Source organism: Gigantopelta aegis, chromosome 12 (genome assembly GCF_016097555.1).
Source record: "Gigantopelta aegis isolate Gae_Host chromosome 12, Gae_host_genome, whole genome shotgun sequence".
In the NCBI taxonomy this organism is placed as follows: domain Eukaryota; kingdom Metazoa; phylum Mollusca; class Gastropoda; order Neomphalida; family Peltospiridae; genus Gigantopelta; species Gigantopelta aegis.
The window spans coordinates 15,124,543-15,140,981 of NC_054710.1; the positions used below are offsets into that span (position 1 = coordinate 15,124,543).

At 38.9% G+C, this 16,439-nt stretch overlaps 1 protein-coding gene and 1 long non-coding RNA gene across 2 annotated transcripts; one reads left to right on the plus strand and one right to left on the minus strand.

The window, feature by feature from the left end:
• Positions 1 to 4,407: 4,407 nt before the first annotated feature.
• On the minus strand, positions 4,408 to 7,294 carry LOC121386748. Its single transcript, XM_041517749.1, has 2 exons — positions 5,584 to 7,294; positions 4,408 to 5,039 (listed from the first exon to the last, which is right to left on the minus strand). The coding sequence occupies exon 1, from the start codon at positions 7,182 to 7,184 to the stop codon at positions 5,667 to 5,669; it is 1,518 nt and encodes a 505-aa protein (XP_041373683.1). The 5' UTR covers positions 7,185 to 7,294; the 3' UTR covers positions 4,408 to 5,039; positions 5,584 to 5,666.
• Positions 7,295 to 10,478: 3,184 nt separating this feature from the next.
• Positions 10,479 to 11,753, plus strand: LOC121386476. Its single transcript, XR_005959661.1, has 2 exons — positions 10,479 to 10,706; positions 11,700 to 11,753. It is a non-coding gene; the product is annotated as an uncharacterized LOC121386476 (long non-coding RNA).
• The last annotated feature ends 4,686 nt before the right edge of the window (positions 11,754 to 16,439 follow it).

Sequence of the window (16,439 nt, forward strand, 5' to 3'; positions counted from 1 at the left end):
GGGGGGGGGGGTTGAGTTTGAAATGGTCGGAATTTGGAATAAGTATTTAGTAACGTCCAGCGACTGCGCGGACCGACTAGTAGACACCGAATATGGGCCATGTTCTAATTGGCTGAATTTCGATTCCTTCGGATCTAACTAGAAAAACCTAAGTCTACGGAGAATAACTGCACCTAACATCATGTCCGGACTAAGAATATAAACCCAAAAATAAGTTTGACTGCTCGGCCGAAAAGGTTTTAAGGTGATTTGAGCAATTGAACGGGCGCCAAAGTAAAATGCGTTGGACTATTTATAAAAAAATAAACATAAGAATTTTGAAGCTCGATCGAAAAATGTTTAAAGTCCAACTAAGCCCAAAAAGGAGGTTACCTGTCCTAGTTAAGGTTGGCGCAGCAGGACTCATGGCGAGTTGATGGGCTGATCAGGTCTGAAGTTGGGGAGTCCTTCAATCAAAAACTGGGTGTTACGGTCCAGGGCTCCTGTGTAGATGTCCCGCAGTACCATCTTTAAGATGCGATGAATGGTCGCGTTGGACATCGTAGGCATCAGGAGTCCCTGCGCTGTCACATAAAGTTGGTTGGAGTGTAGGGACTCCTGTAGCTGGTACTTCCCCTGTCCTGTTGGAAGTTGGCGCCAGTGCTTGTCTGACCAGGGTCCCTTGAGGTGTTTAGTATCGGTGAAGTCACCAATGACCGCTCCTCTATACTTTGTTGGGAGTTTATCACAGACGATAATCCAGTCGGGTTGGTCGGACTTCTTCGGTGAGGTAACCGATGACATCTTCCTCCTCTTGAATTCTCGCTGGATCTCCGCTGGGTCAACAACAACCGGAGGTGGTGGTGGACTTTCCGGCGGGTCAGTAATGACCACGTGGCCCGTGTCCATCGATGAAGGAACATCTACAGGAGGGGCCTCCACTGTCAGTGGAGCTGACAGCTTTGGTCCCCCCTGGATAGTTCCTGGCGAGTGCTTCGGCCGAGTAGGTGAAGCCGGTAAAGCAGAATGAACCGCCCCCGGTGGTTTAGCCACCGGGTTTGGATCACCCTGCACCGTTCCTGGTCTCGTCCTCCTCTTCGGAACAGGTGGAGCCGCCCCTGGCGGTTGAGCCGCCAAGTTAGGCTCCCCCTGTGTAGTCTTAGGTCGCCTCCTTCGTCTTCTGCTGGTTGCGCGTCGCTTCGTCTCGCTGCCGTAATGTAGCCTGACGGTCACTGAGTCGCCATTGTGCTCGATGCGGTACTTGGACAAAGGCCCAAGCGTTCGCAGCACAGCCCCTAGGGTGGGGTGGGGGGGGGGGGGGGAGAGAAATCGCCACGTTCTCAAAACACAACCTCATCGTACGAGATTCACAGCAAAAAAAAAGCGTAGTTTGTAAGTTGACAAAATAACGCGCCACAATTACTTACATGATAGACTGGTTCTCAATTGAATATAGCCATAAGGACGCCTTGTAATATCATTCGTGTTACGCATGCAACAAAAATATTTACGGAAATTTCCGAACACTGAAATTAATATTTGAGCTTCTACAGATACAAGCCAAATAATATCAGAGGGCGGGCTTCCAATAATGGTTTCGAATAAACTAGCATTTAATACAGTCATCTGTTAGGGTAAACATTAAAATACTTATAATAGGAAATAAAATAGCATTATACATTTTTGGGCAGAACTCAAATTCTCGCGGGGGGGGGGGGGGGGGGGGGGGGATGGGTGCGTTCGCACCCGTCACACACCCCTTGGCTACGGGCCTGCCCATAGGGCGTGGATCTCCACAAGAGACGACGTTTGGTCCGTCGTCGTTATTCTGGCCGAGGACCTAATCTTGTGTGGCATTTGGACTGTATGGACAAACTAAAACCATATGGTATTGGCATCAATGGGTGTGTGGATGGTTTTCCTAGGAAAATAATTTGGCTTGAGGCCTGCAGTACCACCAACGACCCGAAGTACATCGGGGGCTTTTTCTTGAAAGCGGTGGAAAGGTTTAAGGGGTGTCCAACCCTGGTCCGAAGTGACAAAGGAACAGAAAACGGGCACGTTGAATCATTCCAGAGGTTTCTGAGGCATCATGATGATGTATTTAGTGGCGATAAGAGTTACCTAACTGGCCGAAGTACTGCGAATCAGCGTATAGAATCGTGGTGGGGGCAACTCAGAAAACAATGCACATAATTTTGGATGACTCTCTTCCAATACCTGCAAGATGAAGGTTATTTCTCAGGAGACATGTTGGATAAAGAACTTATCAGATTCATCTTCATGAGAAGTATTCAGGTCTTAAATTTCATTAATTACATATATGAGACGAGCATTTGTATTTCATTGCTCTTGGCAAAAAACAAACAAAAACAACAACAAAAACAACAACAACAACAACAACAACAACAACAACAACAATAATAATAATAAATAAATAAATAAATAAATAAATAATAATAAACTAAACCTTTTATCTAAGTGTAATAAAGAATCGCCATTTTTAAATTGGAAATCACATCCCTGTATATTAATATATATATTAATATTAATATTAATGTATATTAATTTTTGCTTTGTATCTATACTCTTATATTTTATATTTCACTTTGTAGTATGGTATACTTTTTTATTACCCTAGCAGGCACTCATAACGGGGAAAATAAAAATCATAATTTCTCATGCATTGGTTTAACTTACACTACTATTGGACGATTTGACGCTCGTGACAAGTGATAATTATTTCACTCAGGGCATACATTTGATAATAACTAGTAACTCGTTTATTATCCTCTATATCTGAGCTCCTGTTAACCCTATCTTATCACATAAGTATGCATAATCCATATTCCTCATATGCCGTTGCCGAACGGCCTGAGAGTAATAAAGTTATGTCCTGTTCTGGCGTCAGCCTTAGCTATAGTGCCACATAACACATCCTTCCGAGAAAATATATATTAAATATTTGAATAATGTGTTATAAAATATTCAACGTTCAAAAACAATTTAAACAGATTAATCACTACGCTTCTCACTTAGGTCCATAGAGCAGTTTGTTTTTGTCTAGTGGTAAATGCGGACCAATATACTGGCTTGGTTTCAGATGTGTGTGTGTGTCTCTCTCTCTCTCTCTCTCTCTCTCTCTCTCTCTCGCTCTCGCTCTCCGCCCTCCGCTCTCGCTCTCTCTCTCTCTCTCCCTCAGCCACCCCCCCCCCCCCCCTCTCTCCTCTCTCTCCTCTCTCTCTCTCTCTCTCTCTCTCTTCTCTCTCTCTCTCTCTCTCTCTCTCTCTCTGTGTGTGTGTGTGTGTATGTGTATGCGAATGTCTCTGAGTGTGTGAGTATCACTGTGTGTGTGCGTGTGTATGTATGTGTGTGTTTCTGTGTGTGTGTGTGTGTGTGTTTATGTGAGTCTCTCTCTCTCTTCTCTCTCCTCTCTCTCTCTCTCTCTCTCTCTCTCTCTCTCTGTCTGTGTGTGTGTATGCGAGTGTCTCTGTGTGTGTCAATGTGAGTGTCAGTGTGTGTATGTCTGTGTGTTTCTCTGTGTGTGTGTATGTGAGTGTCTGTCTGTCTGTCTGTCTGTCTGTCTCTCTCTCTCTCTCTCTCTCTCTCTCTCTCTCTCTCTCTCTCTCTCTCACTCTCTCACTCTCTCTCCCATCTCTCTCTCTCTGTGTGTGTGTATGTATGTGTGCAGGGTCGCCACAAAAAAACCCACATATTTTTTAAAATAAAAAATAAATACAGGTATGCGTGTGTGAGCGTGCGTGTATAAATGTACATGTGTATGTATGTGTTGCAGGATGATCTTGATGCACTTGCAGAGATGTGGGACGGACACTTGATAAGAAAATCGAAGCAAGACCATGTGACCCACGGATGACCTCTGTTGATGTTCCAACTACCCGAAGTTTACGGAACCAGGGACCATCTTAAGTACGTGGAACAAGAAAGAATTAACATGTGCAAATTCAAAGGTCGAATTCCATGTGATCAGGATTTGTTTGAATATTGTCTTCAAATAATGGTTACAAACAATTGGGAATGTCCTAGAAATCCTGAAAACAAGATGGATTTGTATTTTAATCTCAGAGAGCATATTAGAAGACAAATTGGTGTTTAAAGGGAGAAGGAGTGGGCTTAGTGATTCGCGACATATCGAATGGAGGTAGAGACAGGATGAAATTTTGAACAAAGTCATCACTGTTCATCTGAAGTGTCCATGCTACATCTCCGAATTCCGGACAGTTTCAACAATAGTTTTAAGACTGACATCTCATGAAATAGTATATAGCCTGTCGGATTTTTAAAATGTGAATTAAAACTCCCAGTAAGCTCGTGATTGTGTATACTTTGTTGCCTTATCTGTTATTGTGAATATTGTTTAAACCCATCCTTCGAACCGTGTACACCCACTACTTAGAAATATTTAGAAAGATCAAACATGGTTTATTTCTTAATGTAGAAATATGGTATCAACCATATAAAAATCAACAAGTACAAAATTATAAAACAGAACGCAAATAACTTAAATTCTGGCCATATCAAACTCGTTAAAGTCTGCAAAATTAAAATACTAGTACATGGACAACAAATTGTGGTCAGTATTTTTGCCACATCAGATTTTGGTAAAAGTTTAAAAATAAATGGACACTATCTATACTAGTAGATGCGAAATAAATTAGCCACAAGGCTGACAAGCATGTTTTCACTTTGTTAATGTTTGAAAATAAAATTGGTCTTCTGAGTTCAGATTTGGTCTTTAACTTCTAGACCTCAATGAAAACTACATTAAAAAGTCCACATGGGAAATAAATATTCGACATTCAGTTATGACGTTATGGTTTCTAAATGCACGTGATTTTGTCATGAAGCTAAACAATATCCATCACCCACACATTCGTTTCCAAGACTGCACTGAACTCCGACCGAAATTCGATGAGGTCCTTGAAAGCTTGTGGCCAATTCCAAGATGCATCCGCATGTGTCGGCTACGGGGCGTCTTTCAATCTCTGTCTATTCCACAAACCTGACTGTGACCATCTGTCCCAGCATGAGGTTGGCTCCTGGAATAATTAGAAGTGAAGAAAAAAACTATGTAACCGCAAATATGCTGAACAAAATTAACACTGCCATTCTTGATATTAGTGGAACATACATAAAAAGTATACCCTCAGATAAACTCCTAAATTATACAGAGAATACAAATACATTGGTAGGAAAATTAATTTAAACTACTTTTAAAATAGCACTAGCATAAAGACGAATGTGAAGGTTACTATAACTTCACCACCAGTGTATTATATCGTCCCAAGTTTATTTGTGTGACTACATTCAAGAACGAGTTATATGGGCCCTATGCTTGCAAAAGAATCTTCATCTACTGCCTTAATCTGGTCAGAAAAATACCCCCAAAAATACCAAAAAAAGCAGATGGCTACACCAAATGTAGCTCAATTAATGATACTGACATGTTATGCAAGAAGAAATTTCACAAATGCTCAGTCAAATCACTAATACGACAAAGCCAGACAGATGGCCCATAACAAATCATTGTATCCTTCCTCTTGGAGATGCAACAAACCCTAAGTACGCCTTTAGCTTTCCTACCTGTTGCAAATCTCATGAAGTTCGTTCGTTTATCTGCTGAAAGGCTTCGGATGTATTTTGACAAAAGCCTGCAGGTATTTGTCTCAGCTTCGTTGACTAGGTTGGGCATCAATTACTCGTTTAGTCGTTGGAAGTGCCTGCTTACAGACGTCAGTCAAGCTGCCCTTCAAGATGGGTCTCAGATTGTTGACAAAGAATGGATGCCAGCAACTGCAGATGTAAGCGGTAGCTTGAATGAGGGTTCTGTGTGCAGCATCCTTCAATATGTCCTCCACATTGTCAGCCCTGACGCATCTCTTGACTTTGTAAGTTTCCAACACTTCAAGCAATGCCTCGTTGTCAACTTCACTGAAGTTCTTTAGAGCTACTTCAAACAGATCCCTTTCAGAGACGGACACATATTCTAGAAACGCAGGGAGCAGCGACTCATGCTCTCTGGTGACGAGTGTGTCATCTCCATCCATAGTAAACTGCAAAAAAGGCAGAGCCAGCTTGTATGGAAAGTATCCCTCCTTCTTGTAGCCGAGTACCAACACCTTGGCACAGGCTTGCCAATCCTGTTTTTTCATGTTGTCCCGTATACACGGTACCTTCACGTTCTCATCTGTTGTATTCAATGAATAAAAGTCCTCCCAGAATTCTGACAAAGTATCCCTGAGCACACCTCCACAGTCCTCTGCTGCTTCTATCGTCCCATTCGGTATGATCATCTGGACTTCAAGGGTTTTAATATCATCAACAGTCTTGTTATAGAACTCGATGAGTTCTTTTAACACATGTCCCTTATGAAGTTTAAGTTTCTGAACTGGAGTATTGGTATCGTTGCTTGGTTCATCTTCTGCCACATTAGCAACCACGGCGACAGGGTGAACCTGGTCATCAACATCGTTCATAAGGTCGTTAGGAATGGGGAGAGATCTCACTGGTGACATTGTTTCATCCAAAACGTTACCTGCACTCAATAGATCTGCTCGTGATTGCACTGTTGGGGTGCCGAGATTAACAACAGTGGGTGAGCTCGTTACAGGGGTTTTAGGATTTCCAAACAAGCTCTCTGGGTTTAGAGTTTCATCAGATTTCTCAATTATAAACTGAAAGGATTGTGGTTCATCTAGAACGTCCTGTACGCTGGTGCAGGGTGGGAGTTTGAACACCGTCTTGGAACAATCAGCAGCAGGACTAACTGGGGAATGACTAGCCACTTCCGTAGACACATTTTCGGTGGAGCCTCTATGGGACATGCATGTGGAGCCTTCTAACCCATTTGGGGACATATCTGCTGTAGTTACGGTTCTAGTCATACTCGAGGAACCAGCCATTGACTTAAAAGCATCGGGTGCTGAACTAATTGCATTTAGCTCTTCATCGTTGGTTGCTCTGGCATAATCTGGTTTTGGCACCGCACAGAGATAGAACCTCAGCAGAGGCAATTTTGTTGACTCATACATGTCACCTACTGAATATCGGCTATCGATCTTTCTTTGTTTGAAATTCTCCAGTTCAAAAATAAAATTATCAACTGGACCGAATCTGTTGCCCTCTGGAAAGAAAAATTCTTTGCCCTTTTCGATGATGGCAACTTTGCCGAGAGATTTCATCATATCTGCCTGTCTCTTGCCACCGCCTGTAGCCTCTTTCCTAATGTGCTTTCCACATATTTTTAATCCAATCTGGATTTTTCTTTTACTTCTTAATGCATTCTTATTGCCAGGACGCTTAAAGCCTTTTCCTTTACCTTTTACTGGTAGCATTATTTTTTGAAGAGCATCCATTTTTTGATCCTGCTGTTGGCTCTGCTCTTGATCCTGCTGTTGGTTCTGCTCTTGATCCTGCTGTTGGCTCTGCTCTTGTTCCTGCTCTTGATCATGTTCTTTGCTCAATGAGAACTTTCTGCGAAGTTTCGCCAGCAGAGTAGGCTGGTTTTTTGGATGTTCTGAACTAGTGCCAGCGTCTGCACTTGAGATTGTCGCAATTCTGAAATAGCATAGAAATATATCATATTATGTTCAGTGCCGTTTTCTGCAATAACGGAACAATCATGATGATGACTATAATGGTAATTATTTATTGTATTAAAAATGATTGACTGTATAAATGACTGGGTTCATGAATGAATGAATGAATAAATCAAAGAATGAATTAATAAATTAATGAATGGACGAAATTCAAACGTGTTGCCATTTTTGACAACAATGATGATGACTACGATGATAATGATGATAATACTAACAATAATATAATAACATTACTGAAATTATCTTATATGAATAAAATATTACCGCACATAATAAAATATTAATTCGGAAGTAAATAATTATTTTCACTTTTATTTTAAAAAATAAAATTGAAGTTAGACTGTGTTACCAGTATCAGCCTATAAATGGGGGGTGGGAAAAGGGATAATGGAGATCGTTATTTAAGTCAGCCAAGGCTCGAAATTCAATACACAGTCTAGAGGGTCGGGTGAATGCTCATCAGGGACAATTTTAAAATTGGATAGCTTTAAACATGATATGCTGTATATGGGGGGGGGGGGGGGGGGGGGGGGGGGGGGGAGAAGACAAGAAAGGTTTATAAAGAGAGCTTATTCATACAACCTACACTCTGAATTAATTAATATTAATGTATTCTGCATTCCACTTTACTAACGCGCTACGCCATTCATACAATGTGTAAAGCGGTTTTGCGTTTCATACTAGCATGAAACTCAAAACGTTTCACGTTCAATTCTTAAATAAATACCAATGTCACATAGACAGCTAGAAGCTGAAATAATAATGTCTTGTAGAATTCCGTTATTGTGTTGTTTATATTGGTAGTCATATAGAATTTATTTTACATATAAATATAATATTGAACAAAACACTTCAAAGGTACAATATATCAATTCTTAGACATATAAAACATAGTAATAACTATTAATATTATGAACATGTATTCAGCTAGAAGCCTAGACATTAAATTTCATGTTTTAGTATATAATGTGGTGGCCATCTTCAGTTTGTAAGGATAAATAATGGAAACATCAGCTAGTAACATATTTTTTCTTTAAATCAGCATCCTCAAATTATGTAAGATCAACTGAGTTGCCAAAATGCTCTGGGAAGTTAGTTTTTACAAAATATGGACTAATCTAATACTGACTACGTCAGTGCTCACACTACCCTAACTTTAAAGCCAAACTACTACCTGTTCCACTAATTATATATTTCTACATTTTTAGTATGTTATTCCTGACTAAATTCTGAATAGACGCTGTTAATTGCATTATTTTTGCAATTTGTGATGGGTACTCGGGTCCGGGTCCAGTTTTGACCCTCGGGTACTCGGTATTTTGGACTCATGGAGGCCCTACCACAAAGGCAGCTCCCAGAGATCTCACCACCTTTAGATTCATGAAAGGCTTTAAGTGTGAGAGACTAGAAAAGGACCCACCTGCAAACCAATGCCAAAACCTGATGAAAACTAACGTGATGTAGATGTTTAGCAATATGTATGAGAAAGATGTAAAAGCTTGAGGGAGAGTGAACACGATAAAAGCAGATTGGTCTTTGTTTGGTTGCATCGTAGTGGTGGCACAAGCTCCAAATTGAGGGTATTTTATCTCAATCCCTTGGACCATTACTGTGAGCTTTGTGCACACAACTTCGGGGAAATCCAGGACTTGTTTTTCAGTTGGGTCAGGAATGGACACCCCACCCCCAACCCCGACAACTAAAAACTCCAAACTAAAGGCATTCACATCTCTTATTTGTCCTCAGTGCATCATACACCAAGGTCAGTGATCTCAGGTGCAACCTGTTTTGTGTGAAAAACGATGAGGTATAGTCATCAGCCTCCAGCTTATAGATAATGCTTAAGGTAGTACTAAACCAAATAACTTCCGGCTGGGTCAAAGTTCGAGGTGCACCCAACTTTTGATAGAGAAGTGAACACCACAAGTCCTGTGATTGGTTATAAATGTGAGTGTGTTGGTTGTAAAAAATAATAGTTTCTTCTGGGTAAAAAACAAAATGCAATTTTATTTCATCTAGTACCAATGTGTCAAGTAGCCTTCTGCTTGAAACATGTATGGGGTACCTGTAAAAAAAAGTACTCGAATTTTGTGCGGAACTAGGGTAGTCATAGACGCTACCCGTTATCTCAGAAACGAGCAGCTTGACCCCCATTTTTTTCTGATTCACTTTAAGTGTAAGGGGTGGTAGTATTTATATCCGTGGCGTTTATGTCGGTTGATACGTTGCAGGTAGGAGTTTTAGCCACATATGCTACTATTGTCGTCTATGGGATTTGATTTGGTAGTATACACCCTTAAGACCTTGATGTGAAAAATATTAAGGGGGGTATCTGGAGCCAGAACTGAGTGTGCCAAGTCCTGTTGATAGAGGGTGTAAGATTGAAAAGGAAGAAGGAGCTGAGGCTATTTTTGGATCTACTGGTTTGAAACTGTTCAAAGACGTGTACACTGCCAAATTGTATGTGTGTGGCAAATAAACCGGAAATACTTAATCGTAGCCAGCAGGATGTAACATCTCGCGAAATGCGATTTTTAAGCCACGCCCTTTTTTGTAAGCCACGCCCCATGCCACAAAGTAGTCGACTTTCTTCGCTTGAATTCTCCAGTTGAAAAACATTAACATGATCGACAACTGTAGACAATTATGTTCCAGGATGATGCCAGTGCTAACGAGTTTATAAACAGTCATGAAGTTAATACGATTTCTAAATTCGTAAGAATAAAGAGTCAAAATCTTGGAGTGAAGGGTAAATATATTTATACGGCGAACCCCGCGAACTGAATAGGCCTATTCAAGTTACTTATAAGTTTGTTTGTTTTTTGTTATAGACTGCACCACCGAGGCCGGTTACACACACACACACATGTATGTGTGGCAGATGATGTTTTAATATTGTGTAAATATGTAATTTGTTATTTTAATATTTCGCAGGTATTTGTCAGATATTGTTGTCTGCCAAATAGTATTTATTCTATTAGTTTTCTCAGTCAGGTACCCTTTATCTGATTGGCTAATAGCACTGCATGCTTTTCACGTGCACACACTACATGAACAGCAGACATGTTTGACGGGTTTTGACAGGCGACAGATCAGAATACATTATAGGTACAAATTAATTTCTTTCTTTTAGTTAAACATTATTAATAAATATATATAAATATATTGCTCACATACTAGCGAATTAATGCAGATAAATGATTACATTGTTTTGATAATAATATAACTAATTGTGCAAGTTCTAGGAGTTCTACGACTAAGTATAACAAACTACTAAATGTTTTAAATTATTTCTAAAAAGGAATCATATAAATATATTATATCAATAACACTTAATTCTTCAGCGTAAAGATATGTTTGTATTTTAAACATCAACTTATTTTAATATTTCCACTATCATAATTGTACGAAGATATGCGTGTATGATTTATGAGTGTATGCTGTGCCAATGTTTTATTTTGTTGCAGGTTCGTAAGCATCTGTAGTTTATGATGCTTAATAGTTTATAATTTATTCCCCAGGTTTTCACACTCTTGTTGACCACCGGCATTGTTTACGCTCGTGTACCACATACAGGGTATGACATAGTTAGTTAGTAATCAAGCAGTTATTTCAATTAATTATTAATCTTAAACTTCATTATAACATAATTGTAATATTTAATATAGTAAAGTATTTTTTTATTCTGACAACATTCCACAGTAATTTATTTTAATCAATTAGGTTAATGTATTCACTAAATCTCAACCATTTGTTATTCTTGTAATTACCTCCCCTTGGAATTGATTATCCCGATATCTATCATATACATGTAGGTGTGGACCAAAAGGTTATTCAGGTTTAGTTTAATCAAACAGATTGTTTGATTAGGAAGATATTATAGTTTAGTAGATGTTACTTATAACCGTGACATTAATGGGATACGAATTGAAATGTTAATATATATTTTTTTAATATTGATGACCTGTGATGGACATATTTTTATGATGTTGTGATTGACATGTATGATCGAACTATTTTTATGACGATGATTTTTATGACGCATACATGTAATTATTTATAATGAACGCCTGTTATATATTGTATATTTTATTCTTCCAGGGCGTTGTTTGCAATGACATAATGAACTTTATGAAGTAAATCATTTCCAAACGTCGTGACGTGTTGTTTTCGTCCTTTGAACCCTGTTACAAATTGGAGCCGACGTAGGGACATCGATTCGTTTGGACCTGAACATCGTTGGAATGCCACAAGTGTTGTGAAAACTGTTGATAGTGATACAGACTGTGATTGAATGGTATTTAGCTAGCTAAATGTGATCTTTGTCAATTCCATCATGTATACTTTGGCGCCTTGAATATTTTTGTTGTGTGTGTGTAAATTTATATTTTTGGGGGTTTATTTTTTTTATGTGAGCTCACAATAATTATTGCCATTGCAATTGATGTACATGCATTGTGTATACATTTTTTTTACACTTTAATATTTTTTTTTACTGACATTTATTGATTAGATTTGGATTGTGATTTTTCAGATACAATTTTGTCAGTTTTGTTAGTCCATCTTGTACTTAGCTGGTCTACACATTCCCATTTTTTGCTTTAAACAAAAATATTATTCTGTAGTTTCCCATTTTTTTGCTTTAAACTAAAATATTATTCTGTAGTTTCCGGTCTTTGTACCCATATATTCCATTTATTGTACTTGACTTGCCTGCTAGGTTTCCTATTACCCATTTACCTTTCAGTAGTAAACAACTTTGTTTTTGAGTTAAGTATTCAGTGTGTTTAGAGATTGTGTGTTTACCTTTCAGTAGTAAATAACTTTGTTTTTGAGTTATCTCCCCTTCATCTTATATATTTTTTATTTTTTTATTATTATTTTTTTACGCTGTTTAAGTATTCAGTGTGTTTCCCCTCAGGTATGTATCGGTAAGGCTGATAATGCTTGAAAGTGTGAGTTGCCCTTAAAAATTAAAGACAACACTTACTAATTATTAAATTATAATAATTAATTAATTATAAATTTCACTTAGGTAGAATTAACTACTAGTTATTAAATATTAGTATAGTTACACATTTTGAAAAATAATTAATAATTTACACATGCATTTAGGTATATTGACTGTTTGACCATGGACTGAAGATAACTACAGTACATTTGCACAGCACTTAACATTTTTTTTTTTCCTGCACATTTGTACTTTGTAGTAGTTTATTCCTATAATTATTATTCGTACTGGTGTTGTTTGACACAAGTGCATTTGTTCTTTTCCTGAGTAGTTTATTCCTATAATCATTATTTGTACTTGTGTTTAACACAATTGCAATTGGAAAGACCAATTGTATGTGAAAGGAAAGTGTTCTGTAAGACTACTGCCCAACTGTGTTGAGTTTGACAGTTTACACTAACTTCAGTACTAGCTATACTGAAGTTATTTGATAAATACACAATTGCTATTTCGCCATTTAACTGATAACACTTTAACAGTTTGGTTTCATTCTGTTTATAATTTTTTATTTTTGATTTGTTTTCCAGATTTTGTCGGTGATAACCAAAGTGTAGTTTTGCCTCATCGAACCACACTTTAGAATTGTTTATCCATTTTTTTTTAATTTGTGACATTTCTTCGGGAAATTTATATTGCGACTTGTTGTTGCTTGCATGGTCGTGTACCATATTCCAATAATATTTATTGGTGTCTGCTGTCTGTAAGTCTGTCAAAGCTGGTGATAGATCGATTATTTTCCTGAGTTGAATTTTATTTGACAAATAGCTGAATTTCATTCAGCATACCCATTTTGGACTTGTGGCTTGTCTTAGTTTGTGATATTTTTAATATCCATTTGAGACAGGTTTTATATTTTGGACTTGTGGTTTGTCTTGGTTTGTGATATTTTCAATATCCATTTAAGACAGAGGTTTTATATTTGAGTTGAAATTCTAAGAATTTCAGAACACTGATGAATGTTTTCATATTTATGAAGACATATACTGTTTATTCTCTTTAAAATAAACTGGCTTTCTTGTATATTTGGTGATCTTGGATTGGAGTTGACTGTGTTCATAGTACCATCTATTTGGGGAATTGTTTATATTCAGTTTATTGTTTTATCAAGTTGATTTGATCTTCAGCCATGGAACTTGATGAACAACAGATTGGAGAACTGGTCAATGTGTTTCATAAGATGGGGTTGGAACCCAAATTGGATACATCTGACGCTTTTTAAAGACATGGATTCATGGTATGTCGCAACAGCAAGGATCGCTTTTAAAGACTGAGGATCCTTTGCCACCACCACCACCACCCAAGGAATCTGCTGTTTTCCCACGTTTTCCAAAATTATCCTTCTTTAGTGGTGATAGGCAGGGAAAAGATACTACTTTTGATTTGTGGACATACGAAGTTAATTGTTTAATTCAGGACAAGGCTTACGGTTCAGAGGTCATCAGTCAGGCCATCAGACAATCACTTAGAGGGGAAGCTGCTCGGGTTGCCATGAGATTGGGTCCTAAAGCTTCAACCAAGGATATTTTGGCAAAACTTGGAAGTATTTTTGGGACAGTACAACGCAGGGAAGCTTTAATGGCACAGTTTTATGGTGCGAGTCAGGGTGCTGAGGAAGATATATCGGCATGGGGATGCCGTTTGGAACACCTTTTGTCAAAGGTTACAGAACATCATCCAATTCCATTGTCAGAGCAAGATGAGATGTTGAGAAACATGATCTGGAGTGGGTTGATACCAGGCATGAAGGCGGTTTCTGGTCATAAATTTGACAGCATACATTCCTTTGATGCTCTTAGAATTGCTTTGAGGGAAATTGAGTATGACATGAAGAGTAACCTGGCGAGTGCTGCGACTGCACTATTCAAGAAACCTGCTTCGGTGAAGATGGCATCAGTATCAGATACTGTAACACGAACAGATTTGGATAAACTCACTTCAGTTGTACAGGATCTTTGTAGTCAGGTTTCAGATTTGAAGCATAGACAAGATTCTACTTTTGTTAATCAACAGCAGTTTCAGAATCCAGCCAGTCAGCCGAGACTCGATGCACCATACAACCAGAGTAGAGGTGATAGGAAGATGTTTACTCGTGGAGTTACACCGTATTATAGCCAACAGTCTGGACCAAGACGTACATCGCAATATGTGGATGACACAAGGCCAAAGACGGGAATGCCAACTCGGAATTACAGTCAGCACACTTCATCTTTTCCAGATGGTAACAACTTTGAGGATGCAGGTGTTACAGGTTATGAATATCAGGAACCTGTGTGTTATAGATGTGGTTATTCTGGACATATTGCATTAGGTTGCAGAGTGCGAGTTGATCACTTACGCCGACCTTTAAACTCCCGAGGGCTTATGCGAAGGGGGCGACCATAAGTCCTGATGCTCGCCCTACAGTGAATCATATACCGGATGGGTTAGTTGGTCATGCTAACGAAGTAGATGTCTTTATTGAAGGTGTACCAGTGTGTGCTCTCTTAGACACTGGTGCCACTGTTTCCATCATTTCAGAATCATTTTTTGTTTCGAATTTGCAGCATATCCCTCTAGAACCGGTTGGAGATCTTCTCAACATTGAATGCGCAGGAGGAGAAAATCTTCCTTACAAGGGGTTTGTCGAGGTTCAACTCGCCACTACTGGTGGTGGAATCGACACTGGTTGTGTACCTTGTCTGTTTTTGATTGTCCCGGATACACAATATAACGCCCGTGTGCCTGTGTTGTTGGGTACCAACATCCTGAGTTGTCTAATAACAGAATGTAAGACTAAACATGGAAACAAATTTCTACAAAAAGCTCCATTATTTACTCCATGGTACTTGGCTTATAGAAGTATGGTTTTGCAGGAGAAAGACTTGGCAAGGAATGATTGGTGTTTGGGTTTTGTCAAAAGTGCGGAAGATAAGAACATTTTGGTTCCTCCTAATAGCAGAGTGGTTGTAAGAGGTCGAGTTGATAAAGGTTTGAAATCACCGAAGATGTGTGTACTCCTCCAATCGACGTCAAGGTCATCTCTGACAGATGACATTGATATTGAACCTTCTATTGTCACCTATGACAGTGAAAATTTGGACATTATTGAAGTTCATATCTGCAATGTAACGTCTCGAACTGTAATTGTTCCACCACGAGCACTGCTTTGTGAACTACACCCAGTGACTTTAGAGGATCCACCAGTCCAACAGCCAGTTGACATAACAACATTGTTAGATCAGGTTGAGATTGAGAAAGAAGGCCTTACTCCAGAGGAAGTGGAACAGGGAATAAAAGTTGTCAAGGATTTTCAGGATATATTCTCTAAAGGTGATGAAGATCTTGGTTACTCTGGTCAAGTTCGTCATAGAATTGATTTGTATGACTGTACACCATTCAAACAACGACATAGACGGATTCCTCCATCCATGTTTGAAGAAGTGAAGAGTCATCTACAACAACTTTTGTCTGCTGGAGTTATCCGACGATCACATAGTCCATGGGCTTCAAATGTTGTGCTTGCTAAGAAGAAAGATGGTAAACTGAGAATGTGTATTGATTACCGCCAATTGAACAACCGGACCATCAAAGATTCTTACGCTTTGCCACGGATTGATGAACTTCTGGATTGTTTGGGAGGAATGAAATACTTTTCAGTTCTCGATATGAAAAGTGGTTATCACCAGGTGGAGATCGAGGAAAAACACAAAGAACGGACTGCTTTTACTGTTGGACCTCTTGGGTTTTATGAGTTTAACAGGATGCCATTTGGGTTGTCCAATGCCCCAGCAACATACCAACGTTTGATGGAAACTTGTCTGGATGAACTGCATCTCAATATTTGCATGATT